At 48.4% G+C, this 17,782-nt stretch overlaps 2 protein-coding genes across 10 annotated transcripts; one reads left to right on the forward strand and one right to left on the reverse strand.

Moving 5' to 3' along the window:
- Positions 1-322: 322 nt before the first annotated feature.
- Positions 323-5,949, reverse strand: AMIGO1 (adhesion molecule with Ig like domain 1). Of its 2 annotated transcripts, none has more exons than XM_070486987.1 (2): positions 5,627-5,949; positions 323-5,159 (listed from the first exon to the last, which is right to left on the reverse strand). In XM_070486987.1, the coding sequence occupies exon 2, from the start codon at positions 5,092-5,094 to the stop codon at positions 3,613-3,615; it is 1,482 nt and encodes a 493-aa protein (XP_070343088.1). In that variant the 5' UTR covers positions 5,095-5,159; positions 5,627-5,949; the 3' UTR covers positions 323-3,612. The 2 variants fall into 2 exon arrangements, with proteins under 2 accessions (XP_070343088.1, XP_070343089.1); XM_070486988.1 differs by having other exon boundaries at positions 323-5,187; positions 5,627-5,765.
- On the forward strand, positions 5,654-11,968 carry LOC106827424 (sterile alpha motif domain-containing protein 1-like). Of its 8 annotated transcripts, XR_006514981.2 has the most exons (4): positions 5,654-6,078; positions 8,775-8,918; positions 10,242-10,340; positions 11,251-11,968. XR_006514981.2 is itself a non-coding variant. In XM_044749603.2 (3 exons), the coding sequence occupies exons 1-2, from the start codon at positions 5,654-5,656 to the stop codon at positions 10,303-10,305; spliced, it is 489 nt and encodes a 162-aa protein (XP_044605538.1). In that variant the 3' UTR covers positions 10,306-10,354; positions 11,248-11,968. The 8 variants fall into 8 exon arrangements, 4 of the variants coding, with proteins under 4 accessions (XP_044605538.1, XP_044605535.1, XP_044605536.1 ...); XR_006514978.2 differs by lacking the exon at positions 8,775-8,918 and having other exon boundaries at positions 10,155-10,354; XR_006514975.2 differs by lacking the exon at positions 8,775-8,918 and having other exon boundaries at positions 10,155-10,340; positions 11,248-11,968.
- The last annotated feature ends 5,814 nt before the right edge of the window (positions 11,969-17,782 follow it).

Raw genomic sequence — 17,782 nt, forward strand, 5'->3', positions numbered from 1 at the left:
ATTTCAATGTCCATAATGTTTGATTGAAACAGAGCCACAATCATTCATTTACGTACATCCGTGGCTGTCATCCTGCTACAACGACACAGCTGAGTAGTTGTAACAGATTGTACAGCCTGCAAAGCCTAACATATTTACTATCTGGCTCTTCACAGAGAAAGTCTGCTGACCCCTGGTCTATCTTAACACTTGGATGTGGGTTCTACCTGAGCCCTTAGAACAGTATTGAAATATTCTCTTCCTAGATAAGCCACACCCTTCTGAGGTACAGTGAACCCCACCCACAGGCTGAAAAGATAAATAAACCAGTCACAGACTATGCTGGAACAGAGACTCAAGCCAGGTTTAATGATCATTGTCTAGTTTTCAGAGCCCGGGGGCTCCAAGGTTTGCCAGCCTGGGTATACAACGTGGGAGGAATAGGGTCCTGGACGCGGGAAGCCTGCTTGCTTCGCCAGCAGGGCTACAGGGAAGGACAGGGGTGAGAACACACAGAAAACTGGCATGGATTGGCTTTGCTCTCCCCACCTGGGTGTACCCTCTCCTGGCCCCTTCCTAGGAGCCCCATAAATACAGGCAAAGAGAAAAGGTCACAAATAATCACACAGACAGATTGCAGAGCCCTATCATACTCTGTCTCCAGGGACACCTGCTTCCTGGGAGACATGTCTGGTTTATGGGTATGGGAAGGGAAGGGGTGATTGCTCAGCCTTTTCTTATAACCAGACCTGGCAGTTTCCTACAGAGGCTTCTGGTGAGCTTACATATGCTAGTACTTAATCCCTCAAGTAGAAGCTGCCTTTGGGTACCACCGACTGAAACCACTGGAAGAGGCTAATCAGTTCAATCTCTTGGTGGGGCAGCCAGGCACATCCACCAGTCTCTCAAACTAGGGGCAAATTAGTGGATATAAGAAGGAGACTTAGAGCCTCAGGGCCTTTTCTTATTCCCTAAATTGGGTAGGACTTATGAAGAAATCGGCCCTTCTAGTCCTCAGGAACTCAGCTAGAATGCCCCAGAAGGCCTGCTGGGGCATTTGCCATTCACTTTAAAGATTTTCAGAGCCCTAAAGGTGCCTAGAGGAGAAACTGCAGCATGGAGATGAGATTTTTCCCAGGTTCCCTGATAAGTCTGAGGAGGGAGTCCTGGTTCCTATAGCCCCAGTAACAAAACTGTCACAAGTCTCTGGAATTTAACAGACAACTTTTCCATCCTACCCCTGTCTTAGCAGGGCAGTTAACATAGGAAGAGCAACTAACAGCTGCTTGGTCCTTTGTCAGTTTCCTTCTGGGTCCATCACTGGCCTAGTTCTACATTTATTTCTCATATCTATTGTCTTTAATCCAGGGAAGGTTTCTGAGGAGTCTGAAGGACCAGCTAGCTCCTCATCACCCCTCCAAATGTCCTCAACCTGTGGTTCTCCTAACTCCAGCCTTTGCAGAGGAGTTCTTCAGTGCCATGGAGATGTGGGTGAAGCTTCAAGGAAGTTCAGAAATTAACAAGAGTTTGTATCTGGGGAGCCTGGCATGGTCACAGTCTCTCCTACAGGGCAAGAAAATTGTGCGCATGAAGTTGTGCACATAGGTGGTGACCATTCTGAAAGTGGACATTAGTGGGGACTTAAGAATCACTGTCCTGATGGAAGTCAAGGTGCTGGTGTGCATGCATACCTATAAGCATGCATACCTATGAGCATGCATACCTATGAGCATGCAAGTACTTAAGGGAAATGCTGCACCTCTCTTGACACAACAAGGATACTAATAAAGGATGGACAGCAGTCTTGAGATCCCAGGAACAGACAAGGGGAAGATGTTGAGTTCCAGTTCCCTTCCCCAATCTTAATAGGCAGTGGGAATCAGGCCATCCTAGCAAGCAGCCCTTATCCACAGGTAAATAACACCTCTTGGAACCTAGAGAGCAGGTCAGAAAACTAGAAGATCTGGAGAACTTCCAAAGGACAGGAACTTGGTGGGAGAGAGGGGGGAGACTGAAAAAGACCCACATCAGAGAACATTTTGCCATACTCGTCCCCTTGCCAAAGCTCAGAGCAACCACCTCCCAGAGCCTGCAGCAGAGTCAAAGGGAGAAGTTAAAGGGAGCAGTCATCTCCATACCCAAAGTATTCTGCAACCTTGGATGGACTGGAATGTTGGGCCATTCTTCTTAAGTTCCTCTGGCCTGACAACCACGACTGCACAGGTCTCTGGCTGAGGGGGCTAAGGGTGGCAGAACTTTCCTTCTGAAAGTTTAGTGCCACTGATTGTCTCTGTTACAAGACTGCCTGGAACCCTGTGGAGAGGGCAGAACTCTAAGCCGCACTCCAAACTGCGATTCTGGGGCAAAGACCACCCAATTCCACCCTGCAGATGATGAAATCTCATGCCTTGGCTTTGCAGCAGGGGTGAGATCTCTAAGAGAGGAGCAAGGCAGCTTTGTCGACATAGAGGGGATACACACCCGGTCTCCTCCATCCCCAACCCCAGTCTAACCCCGCTGGGGCCAGACTTTCCAGGACTCCTCCCTTTGCAGAGCAGCCTATTAGGGAAAACTCAGAATCCCACCTGAGCTTGATAAGGAGTCTGAATAAAGAGATGGAATACACGAAGGATCAGGTAGGTCCAGCTGGACGCTACATAATAGAGGCTGATTCATCCTCCTCCTCCTATAGTCTGAAGTGGCCCCACACCCCATATCTGTGGCAGGCATCCATAAAAACTCTGCTTCAGCAGCCACCACCCTGGTCTGACACACAGGTGCTGGGAATCAAATGCTGACCAAGGGTTTCACCAACCAGGGAATTAGCCAATCTGGACTTTATCCCCCATCCACAAGTTTTGTGCTGGCACCTATGCTGTGACACGGACCCCTCAGTTCATGCTGCACCCCTCTGTGCCACTGGTCCCAGGACAAGGCCCAGATACCATATCTCACGTTGTTGCCTATGTGACAGGCAACAGGCCAGGCTCCTGCGAAGATCCATCCACCCAGGGCTCATTGGGAAGGAGGAAGGCATTCGTGGGAAGTCTCACAACAGCTTTGGGCAGTTTTACTGATTGAGATCTCAGCCTTTTCCTGACTCCTTTTTCCAAAGATTTCCAATTTTCCCAGCTATGAAGTGTGATTTCCTGGCCAAAGAAGTTACTACAGCTTTTCCCCAATGTGGCTCCCGTGGAAGCTCCCCCCCCCAACACACACAACACCCCAGGTGTGGGTGAGCAGAGAGAGAAAAAAATGATTTTTTTTTTCCCAGATGATTTTCTCTTAAGGAGCTAGGGATGACCTTGAAAAAGTTTAGGGAATCTGCTCTTTCACCGCCCCTTCCTCATTCCCAACCAGCTGACATACTCCTCTTCCTCCACCACATTGAGAACTGCCAGGGCTTTGGGTAGGGGTGTAGCATTTGCCTGAGGATTAATACATCCATATTTGAAAATCGTGGCAGCCACACCCTGGTTGGGATCTTGCCTGCTATTGTACCCATGACCAATTCCCTTTGAGGTCAGGGGGAATCTACTCCCTTGGGCAGCCAGCCCTCTCTTCCATCCCCTCATATCCTTCAGGGGTGCATTACCTCTCCTGGGGCAGAATCTCCCCACCAACCCATCCTGCTCACACCACAATGGGCGTATCAGAGAAGACCGAGCTGACCGATTCCGGATCTGACATCCTCCGCTGGCCCTTGCCTGTTGCCTCAGGCACCGGCAGGGTGTTGCCTGGCTTGAGCTTGCCGTTTTGACCCTGCCCGGGTCCAGCAGGTTCCAGGAAGGCTACCCGCCGATCAAAACCATCATCCTTGTCCCCTCCAGCCATAGGATCGTGGTTGGGTGTGGTACTAAGCATGGAAGAGCTCAGGCTGTCTCCTTGATGGCTAGAAGGCTTCTCAACACCCCGACACCAGCAGCGGCAAGGAGTGAGGTACAGGTATATGAGGACCAGGACCACACTAAGGATACAGCCCACTAGGGTGGTATAGGCTGTGTTGAGGGTGTCATGGTGTCCATGCGAGGTGAAATTGTACACTTTCAACTCCACAGACAGTGTCTCGTTGAAAGCCTCCCCCATAGCGTAGCAGGTATACACCCCCCCGTCCTCAACCTGCACATGCTCGAAATGAAGACTGCCATCCTTGGACACTGTCACTGTGCTGTTGGCCACCTCACCTAGCACCCGTTCATTGTTCGGTGTCACCCATACCTTGGTCATCCCCTGCTGCTTGGTGTCACACTTGATGGTCAAGGGGTCACCCAGGTGGGCCTCCCAGGCACGTTCCTTGTACTCACTGCAGTTGAGGAAACTCAGGTTGAAGACATTGTGCAGTTTCTTGGAGCTCATGCAGTACAGATCCTCCTGAAAGTCCATCACAGAGCTCAGCTGCCGGTACTGCCAGTGTGAAAAGAGCTGGTAAAGCTCACAGTCGCAGTGCAGGGGGTTGTTATGTAGGTACAGCCCATTCTTGATCCACGCGGGCAGCTTCTGCAGGTCGGGCAGTGGTAAGTTCTTTAGCTTGTTGGAGGAGAGGTCCAGGAGCGTGAGTTTGGGTAGCTTGGCTCCTTCCTTGACCAGTTCCAGAGGGAAGCGGGAGATCTGGTTCTGGCTCAAGTAGAGTTTCTGCAGCTGGGCCATGTCATCGAAGGCGGAGCGGTCCACTGCCATAATGTGGTTATTGTAGAGCAGCAGCACCTCCAGTGCTTGCAGTTCACTGAACAGGAACTCGTCCAGTGTCCGCAGCTGGTTGGAGGAGAGGTCCAGGTAGCGCAGGTTGGGTACCGGGGAAAAGGCCTCAGAGGAGATGAAGTTCAGGTGGTTGTGGCTCAGCAGCAGGGAGTGCAGGTGGGTCAGGCGCGTGGGGGTCCACTCGGCCCGCAGGCGGCTCAGGTTGTTGTGGCTGAGGTCCAGTAGTGCGGTATAGCTGGGCAAGGAGTGGGGCACGTTGGGCAGCTGCTGCTTGGAGCAGCTGAGGATGTTGCTGGCGCACAGGCAGGCAGCAGGACAGCTAACCAAGGGACGGCCAGCTCTGGCCACCTCAAAGAGGAGCAGGAAAAAGGACAGCAGCAGGAGCCAGAGGCCTCGCAGGTCACCGGGGGGTTGCATAGTGTCACTGGGGAGAGCGAGGAAGGCCACAAGGAAGATCTGGGAGGGAGTCACCCAGGCATGTTCTGGTGGGGTAAAGAAGGGTCACTTTCACTACAGGCATAAGGGAGAGAGGATGGGTTTGTGGTTACCAGGGCCTCTGAGGGGAAGGACACACTCTCCCTCTTTCCTCTCACCCCCCATCCCACCCCCAGCCCCCATTGCGCTAGAAAAGAAAGGTAGAGATGCTGGGTAGTTCCCAGGCACTATGCAGGCGGTGGGCTCAAAATACTGGGGCACAAAGAGGAGATGGACACAAGGGCCTAGTGGGCTGGGGTCACAGGAGTGTGGGATGGGGTATGCCCAGATGTCAGGGACTGTTGGGATCACAGGGGTTGCATGGGCGGGGTTTGGAGGCGGGGTCAGCAGGGCCTTTGAGGAGGAGCAGAGGGAAGGTCAACAGGGCACTGGCTAGGTAGGGCGCGTCCTGACGGGATGAGGGTCCCCGGGGCCTGTCTGGGCGTGCTCCCCCCGGGACCTCTAGTCACTGCACCTGCTTGGCGAGGACGTGTCTCAGCCCATGGCGGGTCCGGGAGCTCCGTCGCGGCCTCCCCGGCGGCGCCTCACTGGCCGGCCTGTCGCGGCGCCCGCCTTACGCAGGGGCCCGCGCTCGGCGACATCGCCTCCCGGGGACTTGCCGGGCTCCGCTCGCCTTCCCCGCGCTGCCGCCTCGACCGCTGCGCCCGCCGGAGCCCACCGACCTCGGCCGCTGCCTCCGGGTCCGCGGGTCCGGCGTGGAGCGATGCGGGGAGCAGCAGGCGCCGCGATCCGAGCGGAGGGAGCGGCGTGGGGGCAGCGAGCACCGCGCGCGCGCCCGTCCCCGCCGCCGGAGCCTCAGGGCGCGTGCGCGGCGGGGGCGGGGCGCACGTGCGTGTGTTTGTGTCGGAGCCGGACGGGCGGCCGCGCGCGGGGTCATTCTCTCAACGTGTTGGGGACCCGGACCTGGTGAGGAAAGCTGCCTGGGGGCGAGGGCGGGGGGGTTGCTCTGGCCCCTCAGTTCCTCTGTTACTGCCTCCACCTCTTCCATCTGCTTAATAGTTCCGTCCCCACCCACAACCGCTCTCAGGAAAGATAGGTCTACCTAAAGTGAATTCGTTGCAACTCACTCGGGCAAGAAGAGTCGCACGTCTTGTAATTTTACAAATTAAAGAAATCTGGCTCCGCTCCCGCCCGTCAGTGTTGGCGAGAAGTTCATTGGTCACGTTCTGGGGTTCCCCCTCCCCTCTGTCTATGGTTGTGAAGTCCCAAAAATTTGGGGAACGATTTGGGGAAGAGCCTTTTTTTCAGTCTTGATGCTACTATTCCATGACCCTTGGGGTACCACTGAAGAGTACAGTTCCACAGCCTGCAAGCCAGAGGGGCAGGAGTGGGGGTAGGAGGGGGGTTAGTGCATGCCCAGGCCGCGGGAGCCCTCTTCCTCGGGCATCCCATGCCCCGGTCCCCACTCCGCCCCTGACACGAACGCAGGGACTGCGTACCAGCCAGGGACAGGTTTCCATTCCTGGAAAAGCCAAAACCCTCCCTAACCCGGTGGAAGGTTTCATTCATGCCTTAGGCCTGGCCACTTGCCCTCTTCCTGCACCAGTACTTTTTCCCCTCCCCTTCTGGAGCAGTTCCAGCATAGTTTCTCTATTACCTAATCCTCAAGATGAAGGGAGGGTGTCTTCTTTAGGGTGACCCTTGAAACACCAAGAAGCTGTTAACAGTATGAGGTGTTGGGGGTTGGGCATGGGGAGAGGGGGATGAAAGAAGAGCCTAGACCTTATAATTCAAGACTTCAGCTATTCTTGGGATGGCAGACCCAGAGGGAGAAATTACCTTTTTATTCCTTCTAGTCTCTTACAACAGCAAGAGCAAGACTGAAATTAATGTCTCAATACATTAGCTTGCTAAGAGTTTTAAAAAGAAAGAATTTATATCTGTCACATATGTTTTACCATGAATTTAAGTGTATTATCTCTTCAAGGGATATTAGCATGTTAACCTTATGTGTAGTGTGAAAAGGTCTTTCTTTCCTGTTCATTTCAGGCATCAGTGATAAGGTGGGGAGAGTATTCAGGGAGTGGGAAATCCTTAAATGACATTGCCTCAGTTCTCTATTGCTGCATAACAGATAACCCCCAAACTGAGTGGCTTCGTTCAACAATGTACATTTATTGGCTTTTACAGTTTCTGTCGGTCAGAGATTTGAGAGTGGCTTGGCAGGCAGTTCTGGCTTGGAGGTCTTTCATGCAGTTGCAATCATATGTCAGATGGAGCTACAGTCATTGGAAGGCTTGACTGGGGCCAGAGAATCAATTTCCACAGAGGCTCACTTACGTAGCTCACTCCTGTGGCTGGCTGTTGGCGGGAGGCCTTGGCTTCTCTCCATAAATGCCTCTCCACAAGACTGCCTGAGTGTCCTCATAGCATGGTAGCTGACTTCCCTCAGAGCAAGAGATCCAAGAGAAAGCAAGGCAGAGTCACAATGACCTAGCTCTCCAAGGTCACACCCATCACCTCCACTTTGGTCACACGGACAGGCCTGATTCAGTATGGAAGGAGACTACACAAAGGCATGAATACCAGGAGGAAAGGATCATTGGGGGCCATCTTGGAGGCTGGCTATCACACACATTGTCTCTGAAATCACATCTGTTTTTTAATTTTGAAAAATTTCAAACATACACAAAAGTAGAGAAGATAGTACAATGAACTCCCATATACCCATCATCTATAGTCAATAATTATAAGGAAATTCCATCATTTTATTTTGTACAAGTATCCCTGATAAACACATACTCTTCCAACCGCCCCCCCACCCCAATCCCCATATCCCTTACTAACCTTCCTTAGACCTGGTGTTCCAGACTTTGCTTTCTCTCCCTTTCCCCTTTCTGCCACATTTAAGGAATGGAGGAGAGACAGATACAAAGAAAGAAGAAGATCCCTTATGCTGGACTCCAGTCTCAAGTATGGGGGTCTGCAGTTTGGAGCAGTCACCACAGATATGGTCTTCAGTTAATCCCTTTTTTTCCAGGTCATCCAGAAGTAACCATGCCATTTTCAAATTTTAATGTGCATACAGATCACCCAGGGATCTTGTTAACCTGCAGATTCTGAATCAGTAGGTCTAGGGTGGGGCCTGAGATTGTGCATTTCTCACAAGGCAGTAAGGTGATGCAGACACTACTGATCCATGGGCCATACTTTGAGTAGCAAGGGTCTAAAGCTTTGCTGTCCAAATTGGTACCCAATAGCTACATATGGCTATTTAAATTAATTAAAATTAAATAGCATTATAAATCACTTCCTTAGTTTCCCTAGCCACATTTCAAATAGCCTATTGTGAACCCTATTGAACATAATTACAGAAAGTTCCATTGGATGGCACTGGTGTAGAGAATTGACTTATGATGTCTCTCCCACAGCTGCTTTCCAGACCAGAACTATTAATTCACAACAAAAAGAGGACCTTGGCGGGATAAATAGCAACAGGTTATTTTTGCTGGCATGGATCAACTAGTGTTCCTGAATACAATTCGGAAGGTTGTTTGGTCAGCTCAGCATTTGAGCAAAAGAGGTTGGATCTGTCTACGAGGTTATGAGACTGGATAAATTGCTTTTCTCAATACTAGAAGTATTGTTTTCTTTCTTAATAGCTAGTACTGTCCATAGGAATCAGAGCTGGAGAAGACTGATGGAAGACATCCTATTAAGAAGCTTACCTTTTGCCTCCTTTTTAAAGCCTGTGTGACCGGCCACCCTTCTTCGGGACAATGTGGTCTAGTCTACGCACACTTTAGGTGCTCCTTTTTGTGATTCCATTTCACCTGATATATACGTCCTTATATAACTTTTCATCTACTATTTTGTCTGTTTACGTATCTACTTCCTTATCAGACTGTAAGCTTGAGAACAGGGATTTGCCCTGGTTTTGGTTCCTAATAGGCGTAGAAATATGTTTGTTGAATTAATTCACTCATTAATAATTGCATTACATTAACATTTATTATATGTTCATCTCAATGCCTGGTGTAGGAGTAAGGATGGAACATAGGGTTTGGTCTTGGACAGTCACAGCTGCGTGACTTTTGTTATTTCACTTTGTTCTACTAAATCGTACTCCATTATCTGTAAAATGGAAATGATGATACCACGTGGGCTTACTTCATTGGATTACTTTGGGGATCTAATGAGCTAACAGTTGTGAAAGTGCTTATCATTTGTAAGTATTATCTTAAAAAAAAATTGTAGTTTTTGGGGCCGGCCCAGTGGTGCAGTGGTTAAGGTCACATGTTCTGCTTCGGTGGCCCAGGGTTTACCAGTTTGGATCCCAGGTGCAGATGTCTGCACTGCTTATCAAGCCAGCTGTGGCAGGTGTCCCACATATAAAGTAGAGGAAGATGGGCACAGATGTTAGCTCAGGGCTAATCTTCCTCAAAAATAAAATAAATTAAAAATCCTAGTTTTCTTCATGAGAGTTAGGAGACCCCCCCAGATCTTGATGTCAACATATGCACAGATTACATAACTATCTGCCTTGTTTGCATGTTCTAGGGTACTGCCTATTTGGAATATTCACTCCTACTTCCAAGCGCTCCCTCTCTGGCCTAACTATCTTTTACAATTTAAAAATATTTACAAATTTTAAATAAAAATTTAAATTTAAAAAGATTTTTAAAAATTTTAAATATTCTTGCATTTTGTGGAGAACCCCAGTGGTGTGACTAATATGAGCACAGTTTTTGTAGTTCTTGGTGTAGCTCCAAAAAAGAGGGGGCTCTAAAATAAGGCTATTTCTGGGAGGGGTAGCAAAAAAGATGAGTCCTTTGTTAAGTATTGCTTAAAGGGCTTCAATTTCAGCCCTTACCATTGAGTTGAGTCCTTTATATGTCCAGCAGTTCACCTATGTTTCCATTTTTGGTTTGTCCCTGAAGGTTGCTCAGTCTGGAGGATTCCTGTTGCCAACCCCCTGCCCCCACCTCCATAAGCTGTCACTCATTTCACTGACCCTTTTAACTTTTTAACTTGCCTCTTAGCGTGCTCACCCATTATTACTGTGCAAGAGAAAAGTATTTCTTCTTATTGGACAGCTGACCTCTGACGTCCATTTTGCTACTCCTTAGCATTTTGCACCTCAACCCTGCACACGTCCTGGTAGCTCCACTTGATCTGCAGAAACCACAATGATGGAGAAACTAACTAGGGCAGAAGAGGAATCACTGGTGAGGATGGAGGGGTACGCTAGCCACCTTTCAGTGTCCTGGGCTCTTGGGTTTGTCAAGTAAATCTGAAGATACCTTGTTCAGTCTACAGCTCACGCTCTTGGTCAGGGTTGTTCTGCTTCCCTGGAGGTGGTTATTCCTGGTGACTAAATCATGAATACTTTCTTGGCTTTTGACACCCACAAATGGACATCTCAAAACAGTCCTGCAGTGAATCATCAGATAGATGTGTCTTTTAAATATGGCTGACAAATCAATTCACAGTTCAAAATATTATTTCGGTCTTTAGCAGTGGGGTTCACCACCTCAGTCAGCCTGCTGCTGAGTAGACATCCCAGAGATGGAAGACTTTGGTTCCCAGGCATTGTTACAAATAAGACTATCCTGGAGCTCCTGCCCTGTGAGCCTGGATGACCAAGAGGCCCTCCAAAAGAAGTTTGGTATTTTTTTCATTAAGAAGTTTTGTCGGGGCTGCCCCAGTAGCGCAGCGGTTAAGTGTGTACGTTCCGCTTTGGTGGCCCGGGTTTGCTGGCTCTGATCCCAGGTGTGGACGTGGCACCGCTTGGCAAGCCATGCTGTGGTAGGCATCCCACATGTAAAGTAGAGGAAGATGGGCACAGATGTTAGCTCGGGGCCAGTCTTCCTCAGCAAAGAGAGGAGGATTGGCAGCAGATGTTGGCTCAGGGCTGATCTTCCTCAGAAAATAAATAAATAAATAAATAAATAAATAAATAAATAAATAAATAAAGTAAACTGAGGAATAAAAGTTTTGTTGTAAGTCTGAAAATATTTTCTTTCCTGTACACGCAACCCTCTTTCTTGATTTCTAAAAGCTTTATGTCTAAAATTAAATTCTAGCTAATGTAAGACTTCTCAGCTAATTTTCTTCTTCTTTTTTTTTTCTAAGAAGATTAGCCCTGAGCTGACATCTGTGACCATCTTCCTCTACTTTATATGTGGGACGCCTGCCACAGCATGGCCTGAGAAGCGGTGCGTAGGTCCGTGTCTGGAATCCAAACCGATGAACCCCAGGCCACAGCAGAATGTGCACACTTAACCGCTACGCCACCAGGCCAGCCCTTCAACTAATTTTCACATCATGTGAATCCTTGGCTTGTTTGTATTGTATTTGGAAAGTTAATATTCCAGTTTAGGAAGTCAGAGCTTCTATGATTTGGGGGGGGGATTATAGTTAAACTGAATGTCAAGCTTATAGTTAAGGATCTAAGGCCATTTGACTAACTCTTTGTGTTAATAGATCTTTTTCCCCTAATCATACTTTTTGAGTCTTTACCTATTCATTTATGTTTGAAGTTTCTACCTTTCAACCACTTACACTGTTCTGAGCCGATTCCCAGGCTAATCGTAATGTTGGCTGGTGTGGCCCTTACCTATAATGAGAGGAGTTTAGGCCACCAGTGCTGGAAGATACTTTAGCAGTCAAGTTCACAAGCTGGTTCATGGGAGAGCTGAGGTAACTTGGAGAGGGAGTGTAGTTTTGTACTTAATACTGTAGGTTTTGGAGTCAGGCTTTTTGGGATCAAATCTCGGCTCTGCCACTCACTGTGTGACTGTAGCCAGTTACTTAACTAGTAAAATGGGCATAATAAAGATACCCACCTCATGTGAGTATTGTGCTGATTTATTGAGTTTATGTACCTAACTGAGTCTCTAACATGCAATAGGCACTCTATCAGTGCGGGGAGTTAGGAGTGGGCTCTTCAGGGTTCTTTTCAATGCACCATAACATTTCCAGGAACAGTGAGGCCCACAGAACTGCGGGAGCTGTGATCTTTGGCCTACGCTCTCCAGGGGTTCCAGGCCCAGGTTGTGGGCGTAGAAGAGTTCTAAGTGTTGACGAATGGGAGGCTTGGATGAGGAAGCCACAGTAGAGGCTGAAAGAGCAAGGAGGGCCCAGGGTCAGTCAGTTCCTATTTGTTCCATGAGGGCACACACCAGACCAATAGGAAGGGCAAGGTCCAGCTCCTCAGAACAGGCAGTTCCTTTAAAACCATGGGCAAAGGAGCTCCTGCTGTACTCGGTTTGGGTCAGACCATAGCTGGAGTATCAAGTTCAGTTCTGGATAGCTCCTTTACAGTCTGGAGCACAGCCAGAGGTAGTTGATGGAGTTGTACACAGTCCACTAATCATATCACAGTGCATTCTCTCACAAACATCTGTTGAACCCCTGGGGCAGACCACCATGTTATATGCCTTGGGGTGAGGCTGGGTGGAGTGGGATGTAAATATGCTTTAGAAATAGTTTCTTCCCTTTAGGACCTAGAAAGTAAGCATGGGATTCTATTCAATTTAACAAACATCTACCAATTGCCTGTTATGTGCAGGACTCTATGTAGGTGGTATGGCCTTTGTGGCCCAGTAGAAAGAGCCTTGGACTGAGAGTCAAGAGAGCTGGATCCTAGTCTCACCCCTGTCATCAACTAGCTGTATGACAGTGGGTGAGTTACTCTGGGCCTCAATTTTCTCCCATATAAAATGGAGGTTAGGATACCTGCCCTATTAAAGTGCACATTCCAAAGTCCCTGCTCCACTGAATCAGAATCTTCATGGGAGGAGCCTGGGAAGCATTTTGTTAATCAGGGCAGTCGTGAAACTCTATCCTTTAGGCTGGAGTTCTCCTTGTGTGGGCCTCAGAATGCCTACATCAGAATCTCCAAGGAACTTGTTTGGAAAGAGGATTTCAAGGCCCGCCCCAGACTTGCTTAGAACCTCTGGAGATGGGGGCTTGGGAGTCTGTATTTAAGGTGAAGCCAAGTGATTCTTTGTTCCGCCAAATTTGAGAAGCACCACTGTAGGATTTTTGTGAAGACTGAAAAGGTATGTGAGTACTTTGGTAGCTCATGTATGAGGGATGACTTCGCAATGAGGACCTTTTACTTTGGGAGGAAGTCATAATAACAACTTCTGAAAGCTGAAGCGTTGTGTATTAGTCAGAATCTTTGGAACTGCAAAGAAGAGTCATACCTAATAGGTTTGAGGAAGAGAGGTTTATTGCAGGATCCCACAGAGGTTTAATGTAGCTGGGAAGTTGCCTTATTAGCTGTAGTCACTGTGGTCCCAGTGCTTCCAAGACTTGGAGAATTGAAACAGTGGTTTGAAATGGCAGAAAGAGGCTTCAACCTGAAAGTTACCCACCACTAAAAGTTATCCACTGTGGGTACAGTCGGATGTTTACTTCCCCAATAAGAGGCTTTGAATGAGTCAAATTGCTACCATGCAATATGGAGCACCCTTTTGAGCAGAACTCCTATCAAACCCTATCCTCTGGCCTCCTGTGTGCCCCACCTATATGTAGCTAACTTCAGCATGTGAATTAATCCCATCCAATCATCTATGGTTAGAGTAGCAGAGTTAGTTTTGTTCAAGATACATAACAACTTGGGGATCTGCTTTCTTTGGAAAAATAAGGAGAGAAAGATCTAAAAAAGTAAACATTTTGAGGCATCTTGGTTTGTCTAGTATGCATTTTCAGGAGGAAGAGGGAGTAAACAAATGAAGTGTGGCTCTAAAACTTGGTAATACAGACTGCTTTGTGAAACCAATGGATTCCGTCTTCCTAGGCACATGGGCAGACACACATACAATTTTACACACACTTCTTGGGGGCAGGGATCTCTTAAGGCTTATCCATGGAATCCTGGATTGAGGACTTCTGTTCTTCTGAGCCTCTAAAGGGAAGACCTGTTCTACTGGATAGAATTGTCAGAGAAGCAGATTTCCATTCCACCTACAGAAACATCTTCTGACATTTCAACTGTCCAATAATGGACCTTTCCATCTTGAGGTAATGAACTCCTGATTACAGGAAGCATTCAAGCAGGGGGACTGGATGACTACTTTGCACAGATGTCTCTTCATTTGTTTGTTTATTCATTCTATCATACACATCTCCATTCACATATAGCAAGAAATTCTGTGAGTGTGTAGGAGTAGAAAAGTGAAATACAAAGGTAGACACGTAAGAAACTGTCCTTGTTCTCAAGTGCCATGGTTTGGTGGAGGAAACTGAGGCATGGTGACAGGTGATATAAGAGTCCATGTGTAAAGGGCTTAGGAGGCCAGAGAAGAGAAGGGAGCAAATGTGTGGAGGAATCCTGTGTAGGGCCAGAGGTTGACCACATGACTCATAAGTTCTCTTCCAACTCTGGTATCCTGTGCAGTGGTGGGGCCAAGAAATGGCTCAGGAGGGCTTTATCCACACCACTCCAAACAGACGTCCAATATATGTTAAAAAAAAAAAAACCCAAGTACTTGCTCTGCAAACACAGCTTCAGGACAAGTCTTCTGGCTCCCCTCACTCTCCATCTTCCAACCAAATGGCAGCCTTTTAGCCTGTCCTATATAGAAATTCTGGAACTGCTACTTATCCTAAGGATCTACATTTCACAAAGTTATCAAGCCACAGGTCTGAACCTTTCCCGGAGACCGTTACTTGAATGGAGTATCTTCAGTCTGCTCTTTGGGCTGGAAGGCAGGGACTACCAGTGAGACTGGTGGTGAGGATGAGGAAGTGGGCAGGAAAGTGTGCAGCTGAGCATGTCCTGAAACCCAGAGCCATCTCTCCATGATTATTGCAACAACTTTGAGGTTTAAAAGCATTTCCATCCCTCCAGGTTTCCCTCATTTTCTTTGCCTGCTTCCACAGACAGTACACCCGCCCTCTCTCCCTCCCACCAAGGTCACCACTCAGCAGGCTTTGATAAATGTCATCTTTTTTTTGAAAGTCGGCTTGGAAAAAGGCAATTTGACTGCAGTGAGGCAGAACAGGGAGCTGAATGCCAGCCGCCCTTTATCGACCAGAGCTCAACCCCAAGAACAAAACGAAGAGGAATGCAGCGCTGCCCGGGGCTCCTGGCGATACCCAAGCCACCTCTCCCCAGGGATTGGTGCGTTGGGCAGAAGCCTGCAGCACCTGGTCCTGTAGTCGGGTCTCCTGCCTCTCTTCCTCTCCCCAGCCCTTTGTCTTCTGCTACTTGTTTCCTGGCTGGTAACTAAAGGTCCCCGAGAACCCCCACAGCTCTGGGGGCGGGAGCCCTCTCGACTGTGCAAGCAGTGGGCTGCTGATTAGCACGGGGAATAAATAACAGCAAGCTAATTATCTCCTGATTGCGGCTTGCCTCCCTAACAAGGCCGGGCTGGAGTGGCGATGCGGCAGTTGATACTATTCCAAGCATGCTTCTGGGTTCAAGGAAATTTCCATGCCTTTCCAGTCTGGAGACACTTTCCCTTCCCAGATGCCCTGGAGTTCTAAGTGGAGATGTTCCCACGCCTGCTTCACCTTGGAATTGACAGACTCATCCCGGACAGGCCGTTTGTGTCAGATCTTAGTGGGTGATGGGAGCTGGCTCCTTGCAGAAGCAGGGAAAGGCTTTCAGGGAGGCTTGGGGGTTGGCCAAGGTCATGGAGAGTTGGGTCCTCAGGGAACACACTCTCCAGTACTTAGTATCCTAATTACATCTGCTACTCCAACTGAGCTGAGTGGTTCCCATCAGACCTGCAAGCAGAGTAGAAAAGCGCAGAGAGCACTGGTCTGGGACTTGAGAGGTCTGGGTTCTGGTCCTACCCCTGGCTACGTCTGTGGCCTTGGACATGCTTCTTAATCACTGTGGTCCTCGATTCCCTCTCTGTGAAATGAGGGTTAGACATTTCCCTATGAAATGAAGGTTAGGCAAACGTTGGGGCTTTGCCTAACTCTGGAAATCGGACTTTGCGACCTTAACTCTGAAATTTAGACTGTGATGTTAGGAAAATTCCCGATGCCCCTCGTGTCCACATCTCCAGGCTGAGTTTTCCTTTTCCTCAGATACTTGCATTGTTCCCCTCCCACCTTACCTGACTTCTCTGACTCTCCTAGTCTTGAAAACTTGTCTTGCTTGGAGGGAGCAAGGTGAGGAACATCCTCTTTGGGAAGACTCAAATTTCTAGCAGCTTGGACTGTGCTAACTTGCTGAACCAGTAGTTATCAGCCTACAAAAAGGCAGGACGTGGAGGTGCCAGTCACTGCTGCTGGCCAAGTGTGTTCAGTGGAAGAAATCAACTTGCCCCCCAGGCATTTTGGCACATCCCCAGACTACAGGTCCTGTCACCACCTCCACAGAAATCACAGAGTCCACTTGTGGGAAATTTAAGGGCTGTCTCCTTTCACCTCTACAGGGTGGGTAAGTCTCCCTCTGCCAGAGGTCAGGTGTTTTCACCTGATGAAGATGAACCCATGAAAGAGAAAACCTGGGTCATGGTCCCCTTTGGAAAAGGGAAGGGAGAAAAGTGAGGGGGGAGGGCTAGTGTTATACTTGGGCAAAGGAGGAAAATGTCACTTTTAGCATGGTGAAAGATTCTGAAAGATAGGGGTACAGTGTCCCGAGGTACTAAAAGCATGCTGCTTGGTCTGATCTGATGGGAAGAGCCCTCAGGAAGGGATCAGAAGGTCACATTTAACATTATGCTCCATGACTTCTAAAGGGTAAACTTGGGCAATTCATTTACTTTCTGTATTAGTTAGGATGCGCTAACTGATGTGACTGATAACCCCCAAGTCTCAGTGGCTCATCACAATAGTAGCTGACATCTCACTCACATAATAGTTTAATGCAGATGTTTGGTTGATGGCCTTCCACGGGGTGATTCAGGACCCAGCACTGTCCATCTTGGGGCTCTGTAACTGCTACAGGCTTTGAAATCCTTTACTGGGTCCTCTGTATTCAGTCAGCAGATAGAGGAAGAGACAGGGAGCATGCAGAATTGTGTGGCAGGTTTTATGGGCCAGGTCTGTAATAGGTGTTCATCAATTCTGCCCACATTCCAGTGGCCAGAACTCAGTCATATGACCACACCTGACTGCAGGGGAGGCTGGGAAATGTAGTCAAGCTGTGCACCCTGGAGGTAAAGGGAAAATGGTTTGGTAAACAACAGGTCTCTGACATACCTTCTTTGAAATTCTGTTTCTGAATTTATCAGTAGGGCAAAGGATTTCTACTTTGTCATCTCCCCAAAGTTAGCATGAATATAAAGTAGGAAAAGAGTTTATGAGAAAGCTTTAAAAATGCAGAATGAGGGGCTGGCCCGGTGGCGCAGTGGTTAAGTGTGCACGTTCCACTTCGGTGGCCCGGGGTTCGCCGGTTCAGATCCCGGGTGCGAACATGGCATTGCTTGGCAAGCCATGCTGTGGTAGGTGTCCCACATAGAAAGTTGAGGAAGGTGGGCATGGATGTTGGCTCACGGCCAGTCTTCCTCAGCAAAAAGAGGATTGGCAGCGAATCTTAGCTCAGGGCTAATCTTCCTCATAAAAAACCAAAAAAACAAAAACAGAATGAATGAATATATGCACACATATTACAATCTGTTTTTCAGATTAATGTAGAAATAATTTCATAAATACTGGCTCTATTACTTTATTAGAAACATTAAAAGTGCTCTGTTATTGA

The sequence above is a fragment of the Equus asinus genome, chromosome 16, assembly GCF_041296235.1.
Source record: "Equus asinus isolate D_3611 breed Donkey chromosome 16, EquAss-T2T_v2, whole genome shotgun sequence".
NCBI classification, from domain to species: domain Eukaryota; kingdom Metazoa; phylum Chordata; class Mammalia; order Perissodactyla; family Equidae; genus Equus; species Equus asinus.

What these genes read in the sequence shown, in the direction of transcription:
- AMIGO1 (XM_070486987.1), bottom strand. Translation starts at nt 5,094, where the DNA reads ATGCAACCCCCCGGTGACCTGCGAGGCCTCTGGCTCCTGCTGCTGTCC.
- LOC106827424 (XM_044749603.2), top strand. Translation starts at nt 5,654, where the DNA reads ATGGCGGGTCCGGGAGCTCCGTCGCGGCCTCCCCGGCGGCGCCTCACT. An exon ending in GTGTTGGGGACCCGGACCTG is followed by an intron (nt 6,079 to 10,241) that starts GTGAGGAAAGCT and finishes GCTACTCCTTAG; the next exon opens with CATTTTGCACCTCAACCCTG.